At 56.3% G+C, this 15,186-nt stretch overlaps 1 protein-coding gene across 1 annotated transcript in view; it reads left to right on the forward strand.

The window, feature by feature from the left end:
* Positions 1-15,186, forward strand: part of LOC116937733 (uncharacterized) — a 123,556-nt gene that overhangs the window by 57,309 nt on the left and 51,061 nt on the right. The window contains exons 3-5 of the mRNA XM_076058294.1: positions 2,081-2,172; positions 3,353-3,434; positions 5,951-7,315. Of these exons, the coding sequence (XP_075914409.1) occupies positions 2,081-2,172; positions 3,353-3,434; positions 5,951-7,315 (1,539 nt within the window). The remainder of the gene's footprint in view (positions 1-2,080; positions 2,173-3,352; positions 3,435-5,950; positions 7,316-15,186) is intronic.

The following is a 15,186-nucleotide window of genomic DNA, read 5'->3' on the forward strand; positions in this document are numbered from 1 at the left end:
CGCATGTCATGCGTCGGAAGCAGTCATTTGGCGGTTGTGGATGCGAGTTTTAGTCATTGCTTTGGGGGTCCGACTGACTATAAGAATGGTCATAAAAACGGGGGGGTCGTAAGTCGGCGGTCACCTGTACATGCTCTTCGCGAACATTCACTTTTCCTTTAAGAAGATGGCTACCAACAAGAGATGATCACCAGCGCAGCGTTTGTTGATCTTATCTGCTGCATGTGACACAGTTCAACACCGCATCTTGATCCGCAAACTACACCTCATGACTGGCGACCTCGACTTTAGCCAGGGCTGTTCGTAGACTCCTAGAGAACAGACGCTTCTACGTGGAACTAAACGGGCAGAAAAGTAGAAATGTCTTGCCACGAGGCAGTGTGCTCGCCCCACCTTTATTCAATATCTGTACCAACGATCAGCCACTTCCTGCTGATTGTCAGTGGTTCATCTAAGCTGATGACCTCTGTATCACCACACAACAGAGGAATTTCGAGAACACAGAGAAGATCCTGGGGAAGACACTGGACAAGATGTCAAGATACTCCCTAAATAATAATCTCAAACCCAACCCGATTAGAACCCAAATCCGTGCCTTCCACCTGATAACCTGGGATGCAGAGGGACACCTAACTGTCACCTGGGGAGATCAGAGCCTCGAACACCAGTCACGCAGTGCACTTCGGGCAACACTGGCTCGTATACTCAGCTACAAAAGGCACACATTAAATATGAAAGCCAAGATCAACACGCGAAACAGCATTCAACGAAAGCTCGCAAATTCTAAGAAGGGAGCGCATCCATCCACTCGACTCGCCACTTCCTTTGCACTTTGTCTCTCTGTGGCGGAAGATGCGTGCTCTACCTGGGGATGCTCAACCCACAGTAAAGATGTTGACACTGCCCTAAATCACACGTTCCCTGCCTACATTTCACTATCTGGCATAGCGCCCCCTAACATCAGGAGAAAGGTAGCAGGTGACCACCACGACCGGCAAGTCAGAGTGGGACGTCCGTCATCCGCTACATAGCCATCAGCCAGCACACCCGTCATCCTCTATCATCGAGAAACAACTTATTGTACTCCACTGACCACATCGTCGGAATGCGCTAGAACTTCCCTCTGGCAGAAAGAACGGGAGAAATCAAGTGGCAACTCTGCTCAATGAAGCCGGCGAGGAATCATCCCCAGTGAGGAGCCTGCATCTGGCTCCAATTCCAAATGGCTCGCATGGCGGAGTCTAAACGGACTGAGAGTGAGTTTGGGCAGATGCAACTCTCGCGAAACCATGGGGCTTCTGCGCAACCGGACAATGTGCTTGTCAGGAGAGACACAACCACGTGACTCATCTCCCGAGATGCCCTGCAGCACCACAATGCACTGCTCAGGATTTGGCAACGCCGAGACTAGAAGTGGTGGCCTCTGAAGAATATTGGGAAAAGACTTTATAGGTGGGACAGGAAACACAAAGAAGAAGAAGAAGACGTAAAATATAAATGTGTCGTTCAACCCGCAACCACCACCACCACTACCACCCGACACAGCCAATCAGTGAAAGTTTAGTCATGTAAACTAAACATGCGCCAATTGCGTTAACTAGTTCAGCGCGACACCCGTTGTTGTGTTGGTAGAGTAAAACCCACCTCAACGAGCCTCATCAGGCGACAGCCATGATCTATGACGGGGCACTTGGCCTAGAAGTCTGTTGAAGGCTATATGGGGGACCTGTGTCTGTGTCTGTGTGTGTGTCTGCGTGAATCTGTGAGCGGTAGTGTAGCGGTTAGCGCTACGCTGCGCTACGAACCCGGTGGCCCCAAATCGATTCCCGCTCACGGCCAACACCGGTGACGATTATCTGAACTGGTACCTGAGCCTCTCCCTGATCAACTCAGCCTGGTGCGGTGTGTAAACATCGCAGCTGGGGAGACAAAGGCGGTCGGGCGCGTTACTGGTCACCCACTCCCTCGTGTGCCTTGCCGGCCTTCATAGGTGCTCGCTAACAGCACTTACCCCAAAAGTCTGTTAAGGCTACACGGGGGATCTTTGTCTTTTTGTCTGTGTCCGTGTGTCTGTGTGCAGGCTCATGTAACGCACAGGGATCTGTCTCATCACCTCGATTTGCAGCAGCAGCAGCAGCATCATCATGACTCGATGTGGCCCAGCGTGCACAGGTGTGTGGGTGTGTCTGTGACTCTGTGTGTGTGCATACACCAATGGGACATTGCCCAGATCTTTCAAGGATTTGTGAGCTCCTCACACAATCCAGTCTGGTTAAACCCAGGATGGATCGTAGGCAGGCCAGCCTAAATGTTTCTAACAAGGCGAAGATGTTCCATTAGGGGGGTCCACGTTTCGCAAGCGTAGAGAAGGGAGGGAATGACCGTGGCCGAGAAGACCTGAAGCTTAGTGCGGAGCGACAGACCAGGTAGCTTCCACACAGCGTTACGCAACCGATGAAAAGATATTGCCGCTCGACTGGGCAAGGTCCCATTGGTGAGCTCCTCCGGCGGGCAAGGCTGCGTTGGCTGGGTCATGTAGCCCGCATGCCCAGCCACCGCATGCTGAAACAGCTTTTGTTCGGCCGGATCGAGGGGCTAAACGGGCGCGGCACGGGCTAGAGAAGAGATGGAGTGATGTGGTACAGGACGACGTGGAGCTGAGTGGACTTTCCGATGACTGCTACCAGCGGTGTCAAGATCGGCCTCTGTGGAGGAGGCTCGTGAAGGACGCTGCTGGGCAGTTGGAGGCAGTCGCCCTCCAACAACAACGGAGGGCGGAGGAACGACGCTCACAACAACGAGCGGAAAGCCGGGTGGCTAAAGCACAGCAGGTTGGCACAGTAGGGGGCACAGGTGGTGCATCAGCCAGTCATCTCAGTCATCTCAGTCAGTCGACCCGTGGCACCTGGATCTGCCCCATGACCTCCTGCCAGCGGGCGTTCGACACTTCACGTGGCCTCAAGGTGCACATGGCCTGGCACAAGCGTCGTGGTGACGTCACCGCCACTTAGTGGCGAATGGCGGTTGTTGTTGTTGTAGTGTGTGTACATATTATGTGTAGTGTGTATATGTGCGGTGTGTATGTGTGTACGCATAGTGTTTGTACGTATGGTGTGTGTACGTGTGGTGTGTGTACGTGTGTACATGTGAGTGTACTTGCGGTGTGTGTACATGTGGGGCTTGGTGTGTGTTCGTGTGTACATGCGTGTGCACCGTGTTACTCGCCAACAGCACTTGCCCCAACAGCACTTGCCCCAACAGCATGTGTGTGGCTACACAGGGGGTGGGTGACCTATGTCTCTGTCACCCCTTGTGTCACTCTGTGTGTTGTTGTGTTTGGTGGGTGCTGCAGGTCGGATGTGATGGACGTGTCAGAGGGGGTCTCACAGCCCCCCACGGACAAAACTCCAGCACGACGCTACCCCCACTACGCTGTGAGTGCACGCTCTCCACACACACAAGCACACACGCACGCATACAAACACGCACGCGCACACACACAAGCACACACACACGCGCGCACACACGCACGCGCACACACACGCACACACACACGCGCACACACATGCACGCTCTCCACACGCGCACACACACGCACGCATACAAACACACACGCGCACACACACGCGCACACACACGCGCACACACAAGCACACACACACGCACACAAGCACACGCACACACACACACGCACACACACAAGCACACACGCGCGCGCGCACACACACACAAGCACACACACACACAAAGCACACACACAAGCACACACACAAGCACACACACAAGCACACACACACACAAGCACACACACACAAGCATACACACAAGTACACACACAAGCACACACACAAGCACACACACAAGCATACACACAAGCACACACACAAGCACACGCACACACACGCGTGCACACACACACACATACACACAAGCACACACACGAGCACACTAACACAAGCACACACACACACACAAGCACACACATGAGCACACACACACAAGCACACACACACACACGCGCGTGCACACACACATACACACAAGCACACACACACAAGCACACACACACACACGCGTGCACACACACATACACACAAGCACACACACGAGCACACTAACACAAGCACACACACACACACAAGCACACACACAAGCACACGTACACACACGCGTGCACACACACACACATACACACAAGCACACACACGAGCACACACACACACAAGCACACACACACACAAGCACACACACGCGCGCACACACACACACAAGCACACACACAAGCACACACGAGCACACACACACAAGCACACACACACACAAGCACACACACACACGTGCGCACACACACACACGGAAGCACAAACACACACACACAAGCACACACACACACAAGCACACACACACACAAGCACACGCCAAAACGCACGCCTGCATCGATGGGGGGGAGACAGCGCCTCCCTCCAGCCCCCCAGTGGAGCAACACTCCTCCCCCTCTCTCTCTCGTTTACTGGTTCATGACTGAGTCCTGGATTCGTCTGTTACGTCACCATCCTGCCAGATGTGTGTCAGTTCACCCACCCACTCTGCCACCCACTCAGCCACCCACTCACCCACTCACCCACCCACCCACTCAGTCACCCACCCACTCACCCACTCAGTCACCCACCCACTCACCCACCCACTCACCCACCCACTCAGCCACCCACTCAGCCATCCACCCACCCACTCACCCACCCACTCAGTCACCCACCCACTCACCCACTCAGTCACCCACCCACTCACCCACCCACTCAGCCACCCACTCAGTCACCCACCCAGCCACCTACTCACTCACCCACTCAGTCACCCACCCACTCACCCACCCACTCAGCCACCCACTCAGCCACCCACCCAGTCGCCCACTCAGTCACCCACCCACTCAGCCACCCACTCAGCCACCCACCCACTCACCCACCCACTCACCCACTCACCCACCCACTCACCCACTCAGTCACCCACCCACTCAGCCACCCACCCACTCAGCCACCCACTCAGCCACCCACCCACTCATCCACCCACTCACCCACCCACTCACCCACTCAGCCACCCACCCACTCAGCCACCCACCCACTCAGCCACCCACTCAGCCACCCACCCACTCATCCACCCACTCACCCACCCACTCAGCCACCCACTCACCCACCCACTCAGTCACCCACCCACCCACTCAGCCACCCACCCACTCAGCCACCCACTCAGCCACCCACCCACTCACCCACCCACTCACCCACTCACCCACCCACTCACCCACTCAGTCACCCACCCACTCAGCCACCCACCCACTCAGCCACCCACCCACTCACCCACCCACTCACCCACTCAGTCACCCACCCACTCACCCACTCAGCCATCCACCCACTCACCCACTCAGCCACCCACACACTCACCCACCCACCCACCCACTCACCCACCCACTCACCCACTCAGCCACCCACCCACTCAGCCACCCACCCACTCAGCCACCCACCCACTCACCCACCCACCCACTCACTCACCCACTCACCCACTCAGTCACCCACCCACTCACCCACCCACTCACCCACCCACCCACTCACCCACCCACTCAGCCACCCACCCACTCACCCACTCAGCCACCCACCCACTCACCCACCCACCCACTCACCCACCCACTCACCCATTCAGCCACCCACTCAGTCACCCACCCACTCACTCACTCAGTCACCCACCCACTCACCCACCCACTCACCCACTCACCCACTCAGTCACCCACCCACCCCACCCACTCACCCACTCACTCAGTCACCCACCCACCCACTCAGCCACCCACCCACTCACCCACCCACCCACTCACCCACCCACTCACCCACTCAGCCACCCACCCACTCAGCCACCCACCCACCCACTCACCCACACAATCACCCACCCACCCCACCCCTCCCTCCCTCAGGAGTTCCTGGAGTTCCACGGCAGCATCAGCAGCTGCCACAGCAACGGCCTCTTGCTGCCCACCCCCACCCCCCAGCGGGCGGGCGGGGCGGCAGCTCTGGGGGCAGCTCTGGCCGAGGGCGGCAGCGGCGGTGGCTGCTGCCCGCTGCGAGCGGACGGCTTCGGCCTGCCCTTCCCGGCGGCGGCGGCGGCGGCCATGGCCATGCCCCCTCGCGTGCTCGCCCCCGCAATTCTGCCCGCACTGGAAGGTGTGGCCTTGGCGCTGCCCGCCGCCGCCCCTCCCGCCGCCCCTCCCTCGCTGGTCCCAGCCCGCCGCCACTTCTGCTACCTGCCCTACGACCTCACGACTACGCCGCCGGTGCCCTCGCTGCTGCCCCCAGCCGCTGCCCTCCTGCTGGACACCTCCAGATCAAGATCCTCCTCCTCCTCCTCCTCCACCATCACTACCACCACCTCGCAGCAGCAGCAGCAGCAGCAGCAGCAGCGGCAGGAGCAGCAGCAGCGGCAGGAGCAGCAGCAGCAGCAGCAGCAACAGGAGCGGCAGCAGCAACAGGAGCAGCAGCAGCAACAGGAGCAGCAGCAGCAGCGGCAGCAGCAGCAGCAGCAGCAGGAGGAGGAGCAGCAGCGGCAGCAGCAACAGGAGCAGCAGCAGCAGCGACAGCAGCAGCAGCAGCAGGAGGAGCAGCAGCAGCAGCAGGAGGAGGAGCAGCAGCGGCAGCAGCAGCAGGAGGAGCAGCAGCAGCAGCAGCGGCAGCAGTGGCAGCAGCGGCAGCAGCAGCAACAGGAGCAGCAGCAGCAGCGGCAGCAGCAGCAGGAGGAGCCGCGGGGAGTAACGGAGGTGGCCAGGGTTGTTGTTGTTGAGGAGGAGGAGGAGAGGGGGGCGGTGGTGGATGGCGAGGGGAGGGGTCCTAGGCAAGGGGGGCAGGGGGCCCCCCCCTATTTTCCAGCCCCCCATGGCTTCCTACAGCGAGCCCCCCGGCTGGTTCCACCGCCGCCGCCGCCGGTGGCCCCGCCTCTCCGTCCCCTTCCCCCCGCGCCGAGCGAGGGGCGGCGAGCAGACGCCGAGGGGGGAGGTCTCCCCTGGCGGGATCCTGGCCGGTTGGGGGGACCGCGGGGTCACGGGGACCGCGGGGGTCACGGGGACCGCGGGGGTCACGGGGACCGCGGGGGTCACGGGGACCGCGGGGGTCACGGGGACCCCGTGGGGGAAGGGGGAGGGGTGCGAGCCAAGGGCGGGGGCGGCTCCCAGCTGACCAGGCGCATCGCCAGCTCCGCTGGCTTCGTGGGCGACCGCTTCAAGAGTGGCAGCGGCGCCGAGCTGCACGGTGACGCTCGCTCGCTGGGACGCGAGCAGCGAGCCCTGCAGGTGAGCCACGCTCGCCGCTCGCCACTCACCACTCACCGCTCGTCACTCACCGCTCGTCACTCACGCTCACCGGTGCTCACTGTCACTCACGCTCACCACTCACCGCTCACCACTCACGCTCACCACTCGCCACTCACCGCTCGCCACTCCCCACTCACCACTCACCACTCGTCACTCACGCTCACCGCTCACCGCTCACCACTCACGCTCACCGCTCGCCACTCACGCTCACCGCTCGCTGGGACGCGAGCAGCGAGCCCTGCAGGTGAGCCACGCTCGCCGCTCACCGTTGACCACACGCCACTCACCGCTCACCACCGCTCACCACCGCTCAACACACTCCACCCACCCCTCGCTCATCCCCCACCGAGGAAACCATCTTGCGGTTTTGCGTCTGTCACCTCCCTTAAGGGAGAGATCGGCGATCTCCAACCCCCCACTCCCAAACCAGGAACAAGTCTGCAGGTTTGCTGAGCATTTCTGTGAGGTCTTGGGGAAGGGTGAAACCCCTCAGCTCCTCGATAACATCACGGGGCAAGCAAAGTAGCCCGTGATCATAAATCACTTTTTAACTCCATCAACAAGTTACTTGTGAGCCACGTAGCTCTGCAACAAGCGGTGAATGCACTCCCGCTGGCTTGCGTAATCGGTGTGCGGTGGTGGTAGTGTTATGGTGCGAGTGTTGTGGTGAATTGCGCGAGTTATAGAGATGGTGATGGTGTCATTGTATCTTGATGGTATGATAATGGTGCGTGAGCATTATGGTGTGAGTGTAATTGGGTGTAATTGATGATACAATTGTATGAGTGATGATGAAGTGAGTTTATGGAGTGAGTGACGGTGTAGACTTTGCTAAGGCAGTTGTATTACTGGGTAGTGGGTGATAGCCAGGGAATTGAGGGTGGGTGGATGAGTGGGCCGGTGTGTGGGTAAGCAGTTGTGTCACTGTGGAACGGGCATTGGGCGGGGGTCTGGGTGTGCAGGTAGGTGGGTTAGGGGGGTGTGGGTGGTTTGATGGGTGTGCGGATGGGTGGATAGGTGGTTAGAGGGGTGGGTAGGTGGTTGAACGGATGTGTGGATGGGTGGGTAGGTGATTGGACGAGTGTGCAGGTGGCTAGGTGGTTGGATAGGTGTTCAGGAGGGTGTGCAGGTGGGTGTGCAGGCGAGGAGTGGTGGTCGTGGTACCTCCTCGTGGTGCTGGACGGGCAACTCTGTCGTGGACAGTGCTGTGGGGGGAGGTCCAATTCCGATTGGCTCCTCCCCTCATGGCGTCTCTGTCCACCACAGTGGCTAAACGGGGGCTCTGGACGGGTGCGAGGGGCTGGTAACCCCTCCACCTTTAATTAATTACCACTAAACTACGAATACAAAATTTAACTAATAAGCTTGTGCCGGAGGCCCCGGGGGGACAGGCGTCTATGACGTCTCCTTGCTAAACCCCAATTGGCGGAGCCAGGAGATTGAATCTCTACCCTCGGGGCTCTTCCAGAAACAACGAAAAGCCGCTACGGATGGCCACGTGGAATGTTCGAACGCTCACTGCGGAGGAGAGGCTGCGACTCCTGTCGGGAGCTGGACCGGTACCGCCTGGATCTCTGTGGCATTCAGGAGGTCCGGTGGACCGGTTCTGGCTCCTGCCACCATGAGGGGTGGACAGTCCTCTACTCGGGGCAGCAGACTGCCAAACAACAGGGTGTGGCTCTTCTTTTGAACAAAAGAATGAAGGGGGCGTGGGAGCGTGGCAGTGAGGTGTGGGAAGCTGTAAGCCCCAGGCTACTTTGGGCTCGCCTTCCCATCAACCGGAGGCGAGGAGTGGTGGTCGTGGTTACTTATGCCCCTACCGAAGACGAACATCCGTGGAGGGATGCAGGCAAAACCGATGAGTCAGATGCCTTCTATGACCTCCTGTCACAGGTGCTGGTGAAAGTGGCCCCTCGGGATAGAGTCATCTTGTTGGGTGACTTCAATGCCGGAGTTGGTCATGATGCTGGCACCTGGTCTGGAGTGATTGGAAGGCATGGGCCAGATCAGCTCAATAACAATGGTAGGAGGCTGCTAGATTTTTGTGCAGCCCATGGGCTTGTAATTACCAACACGCTGTTCCGGTATCGGCGCATCCACACAACATCATGGATGCATGCCGGGTCCAAGCAAGAACATCTGCTGGACTACATAGTGACGGACCAGCAGATGCGAGCCCATGTCCTTGACACCAGGACCTACCGTGGAACTGATCTGCCCTCTGACCATCGACTAGTCATCTGTAAGATGCGCCTGCCATTCTTCCACTCCGGTGGTGGGTGTACACCCAGGACCCCATTCCAACCTAAAGTGGCCTGGTCTCAGTTATCTGATGAAAGTTGCAAGCGAGAATTTCATCATCGCTTGCGGCTGGGGTTGGCATCGTCCCCCACTCCTCCTGATGTCGAGGGTAAATGGGCGAGGTTTAGGACTGTGACTCATGCAGCTGCAATGGCTGCTTTGGGTATGCGGTCCAGACCTCTCCAGAGACCCTGGCTGACAGAGGTGGTGTTCAGGATGGTTGAGAAAAAGCGACAGGCCCACTGTCATCGGCTACAGAATCCCACGTCAGAGAATGAGGAGGCTTACCACAGCCTTCGCTCGGAGGTTCGGAGAGCCGTGAGGCGCTGCAAGGATGGGTGGTGGTCGCGGGTTGCTGAGGAGATGGAGTCTGCCTCAGTGGCCCGTGATCACAAATCTCTATTTACCTCCATCAATAAAGTAACCTGCAGCGCCACACCTATTAGGGGAAAAAAACGGTGATCCAATCTCCGACCCCCAGGAACAGGTTTGCAGATTTGCTGAGCATTTCTGTGAGGTCCTGGGGGAGGGGAAATCCCCAAGTCAGGAAAACATCGTGGCACAAAGTGAGGATGACCCTGCTGAGGCTGCGGTGCCTCAAATATTGGAAGAAGTCACCCCCTGTGAGTGGCTGGCTGAGGTGCCATCTGTTGAGGAAGTACTGAAGGCGATCCGGAGTCTGAGACCAGGAAAGCCACCGGGTAGAGACGATCTCCCAAGCGAAATGCTGAGGGAGGGTGACGTTTGTGCACAGACTGCCCTATATGACATCATAACAACAGTCTGGACTACTGGACGGGTTCCGCAGGATTGGAAGGATGCCTTGGTGGTCCCCCTCTTTAAGAAGGGGGACCGCACAGACTGTAACAACTACAGGGGCATCTCACACCTCAGTGTGCCGGGAAAGGTCCTGGCAAGGATTATTCAACATCGCCTTGCCAGGCACGCTCAGGAGAGGCTTGCGGAGCCCCAATGCGGTTTCAGGAAAGGGCGGTCCTGCACAGATGCCATATTTTCTGTCCGTCTGCTACAGCAGAGGTGTAGGGAATTCCAACAAGACCTACATCTCTGCTTGATTGACCTGATCAAGGCCTATGATACCATCAGTAGGCCTGGGCTCTGGGTTGTTCTTCGTGCTTTTGGAGTCGCTGACCCTCTGCTCACAATCATTAAGGACCTTCATGATGGTGAGCGGGCCCGGGTAAAACTACGTGGCCGGGAGTCAGAGCCATTCCCTGTACACCTTGGGGTGCGACAGGGATGTCCTCTGGCTCCCACATTATTTAACATCTATTTTGACCACGTAGTTCGTGAAGCCTTCAATAGCTGTACCGGGGGAATCTCCATATGGTACAGATATAATGGGAGGCTGATCGATGCCCGGGTGCGGTCAAGGGATGGCTCCCTATTGCTCAACCACGTTATGTATGCCAATGATTTGGTAATAGCTGCTCATTCAGAGGAGGAGTTGGAGACGCTGCTGCTGGGACTGGAGTGTGCCACTAAGAGATGGGGCCTTACCATCAGCCCCACGAAAACTAAGCACCTCCCTGGGTATTTTGTACCATCGGACACTCCACCCCCACAACTCCCAATCGGTGATGGGGCAGTTGTGGAGAGAGTGGAGAGTTTCCCATACCTGGGCAGTGTGCTTATGACCGGCTCCAGTTTAACAGCAGAGGTCTCACTCCGAATCAGTCGAGCGGCAATATCTTTTCATCGGTTGCGTAACGCTGTGTGGAAGCTACCTGGTCTGTCGCTCCGCACTAAGCTTCAGGTCTTCTCGGCCACGGTCATTCCCTCCCTTCTCTACGCTTGCGAAACGTGGACCCCCCTAATGGAACATCTTCGCCGGTTAGAAACATTTAGGCTAGCCTGTCTACGATCCATTCTGGGTTTAACCAGGCTGGATTGTGTGAGGAGCTCACAAATTCTTTAAAGATCTGGGCAAGGTCCCATCGGTGAGCTCTTCCGGCAGGCAAGGCTGTGTTGGCTGGGTCATGTAGCCCGCATGCCCAGCCACCGCATGCCGAAACAGCTTTTGTTCGGCCGGATCGAGGGGGCTAAACGGGCGCGGCACGGGCTAGAGAAGAGATGGAGTGATGTGGTACAGGAGGACGTGGAGCTGAGTGGACTTGCCGATGACAGGTACCAGCGGTGTCAAGATCGGCCTCTGTGGAGGAGGCTCGTGAAGGACGCTATTGGGCAGTTGGAGGCAGTCGCCCTCCAACAACAACGAAGGGCGGAGGAGTGACGCTCACAACAACGAGCGGAGCGCCGGGTGGCTAAAGCACAGCAGGTTGGCACAGTAGGGGGCACAGGTGGTGCACCAGCCAGTCATCTCAGTCAGTCGACCCGTGGCACCTGGGTCTGCCCCGTGACCTCTTGCCAGCGGGCGTTCGACACTTCACGTGGCCTCAGGGTGCACATAGCCTGGCATAAGCGTCGTGGTGACGTCACCGCCACTTAGTGGCGAATGGCGGTTGTTGTTGTGCAGGTGGGTGGGTGTGTAGGTGGGTGGGGAGGTGGTTAGACGTGTGTGTGAGTGGGTAGCTGGTTGGACACGTGTGCCAGTGTGTGGGTGGATGGGTAGGTGGGTGGGTAGGTAGTTGGACACGTGTGCCAGTGTGTGGGTGGATGGGTAGGTGGTTGGGTGTGTAGGTGGGTGGGGAGGTGGTTAGACGTGTGTGTGAGTGGGTAGCTGGTTGGGCAGGTGTGTCGGTGTGCGGGTGGATAGGCGGTTGGACACGTGTGCCAGTGTGTGGGTGGATGGGTAGGTGGGTGGGTAGGTGGGTGGATGGGTAGTCCGGCAAATCAACCTCCTGCTTCCTCCGTGGTGCCGGACAGTAACCCTGTGGTGAGCAATGCCTTAGGGGGTAAAACCAATTTCAAGTGGCTGTTCCCCTCATGGTGTGTGTAGACACCACAGCAGCCAATGGGGGCAATTAATGGGTGGGAGGGGCTGGTAACTCTTCCACCTTGAATTTAATTTAAAACTCTGTTTAGTGGTGATTAAAATGTGGTTTCAGGCTAGGGCGGTCCTGCACAGATGCCATATTTTTTTTGTCCGTCTGCTACAGCAGAGGTGTAAGGAATTCCAACAGGACCAATATTTCTGCTATATTGGCCCTGGTCAAGGCCTATGATTCCATCACTAGGCCTGGGCTCTGTGTTGTTCAAAGTGCTTTCAGAGTCCCTTACTCTCTGCTCACCATCATTAAGGACCTTCAAGATGGTGGTCAGGCCCGGGTAAAGCTACAGTGAGGGAAAAAGTATTTGATCCCCTGCTGATTTTTAATGGTAGGTTTATTTGAACAGTGAGAGACAGAATAACAACAAAAAATATCCGGAAAAATGCATGTCAAAAATGTTGTAAATTGATTTGCATTTGAATGAGGGAAATAAGTATTTGACCCCTCTGCAAAACATGACTTAGTACTTGGTGGCAAAACCCGTGTTGGCAATCACAGAGTTCAGACGTTTCTTGTAGTTGGCCACCAGGTTTGCACACATCTCAGGAGGGATTTTGTCCTACTCCTCTTTGCAGATCTTCTCCAAGTCATTAAGGTTTCGAGGCTGACGTTTGGCAACTCGAACCTTCAGCTCCCTCCACAGATTTTCTATGGGATTAAGGTCTGGAGACTGGCTAGGCCACTCCAGGACCTTAATGTGCTTCTTCTTGAGCCACTCCTTTGTTGCTTTGGCTGTGTGTTTTGGGTCATTGTCATGCTGGAATACCCATCCACGACCCATTTTCAATGCCCTGGCTGAGGGAAGGGGGTTCTCACCCAATATTTGACGGTACATGGCCCCATCCATCGTCCCTTTGATGCGGTGAAGTTGTCCTGTCCCCTTATCAGAAAAACACCCCCAAAGCATAATGTTTCCACCTCCATGTTTGACGGTGAGGATGGTGTTCTTGGGCTCATAGGCAGCATTCCTCCTCCACCTCCAAACACGGCGAGTTTAGTTGATGCCAAAGAGCTCCATGTTGGTCTCATCTGACCACAACACTTTCACCCAGTTGTCCTCTGAATCATTCAGATGTTCATTGGCAAACTTCAGACGGGCATGTATATGTGCTTTCTTGAGCAGGGGGACCTTGCGGGCGCTGCAGGATTTCAGTCCTTCACGGCGTAGTGTGTTACCAAATGTCTTCTTGGTGACTATGGTCCCAGCTGCATTGAGATCATTGACAAGATCCTCCCGTGTAGTTCTGGGCTGATTCCTCACCGTTCTCATGATCATTGCAACTCCACGAGGTGAGATCTTGCATGGAGCCCCAGGTCGAGGGAGATTGACAGTTCTTTTGTGTTTCTTCCATTTGCGAATAATCGCACCAACTGTTGTCACCTTCTCACCAAGCTGCTTGGCAATGGTCTTGTAGCCCATTCCAGCCTTGCGTAGATCTACAATCTTGTCCCTGACATCCTTGGAGAGCTCTTTGGTCTTGGCCATGGTGGAGAGTTTGGAATCTGATTGATTGATTGCTTCTGTGGACAGGTGTCTTTTATACAGGTAACAAGCTGAGATTAGGAGCACTCCCTTTGAGTGTGCTCCTAATCTCAGCTAATTACCTGTATAAAAGACACTTGGGAGCCAGAAATCTTTCTGATTGAGAGGGGGTCAAATGCTTATTTCCCTCATTAAAATGCAAATCAATTTACAACATTATTGACATGCGTTTTCCCGGGTTTTGTTGTTGTTATTCTGTCTCTCACTGTTCAAATAAACCTACCATTAAAATTATAGACTGATCATTTCTTTGTCAGTGGGCAAACGTACAAAATCAGCAGGGGATCAAATACTTTTTTCCCTCACTGTACATGGCCGGGAGTCAGAGGCTTTCCCTGTTCACCTTGGGGTACGACAGAGATGTTCTCTGGCACCTACATTATTTTTTTGCAACCGCGTAGTTCGAGAAGTTTTTCATGGCTGAACCGGAGGAATTTCCATCTGGTACAGATACAATGGGAGGCTGATCGATGCCCGGGTGCCGTCTAGGGAGGGCTCCCGATTGGCCAACAATGTTACGTATGCCGATGATCTTGTGATTGCTGCTTATTCTGAGGAGGAGTTGGAGGTGCTGCTGCTAAACCTGGAGCATGCTACTAAGAGGTGGTGCCTTACCCATAAGCCCATTCTAAACTAAGCACCTGCCTGGGTATTTCGTGTCATCAAACACTCCATCCCCTCACCTCCCCATTGGTGTGATGGGGCAGTTGTGGAGAGAGTGGAGACGTTTCTTTCTCTGGGCAGTGTGCTTAAGACCAGCTCTGATTTGACAGTAGAGGTCTCACTCCAAATCAGTCGAGCGGCGTTTTCTCTTCATCGGCTGCATAACGCCGCTGCGTGGAAGCTACCTGCATTGCCCCCCTAATGGAACATCTTTTCCAGTTAGAAATATTCAGGCTGTCCTGCCTATGATCCATCCTTGTGTGACGAGCTCTCAAATCCTCAAAAGATCTGGACACAGTCCCATCGGTGAGCTCCTCCAGCAGGCAAGGCTGCGTTGGCTGGGTCATGTTGTACGCATGCCCAGCCACTGC

This window comes from Petromyzon marinus (assembly GCF_048934315.1).
Source record: "Petromyzon marinus isolate PM22_M1 ecotype Great Lakes invasive population chromosome 70 unlocalized genomic scaffold, UKy_Petmar_22M1.pri1.0 chr70_unloc.1, whole genome shotgun sequence".
In the NCBI taxonomy this organism is placed as follows: domain Eukaryota; kingdom Metazoa; phylum Chordata; class Hyperoartia; order Petromyzontiformes; family Petromyzontidae; genus Petromyzon; species Petromyzon marinus.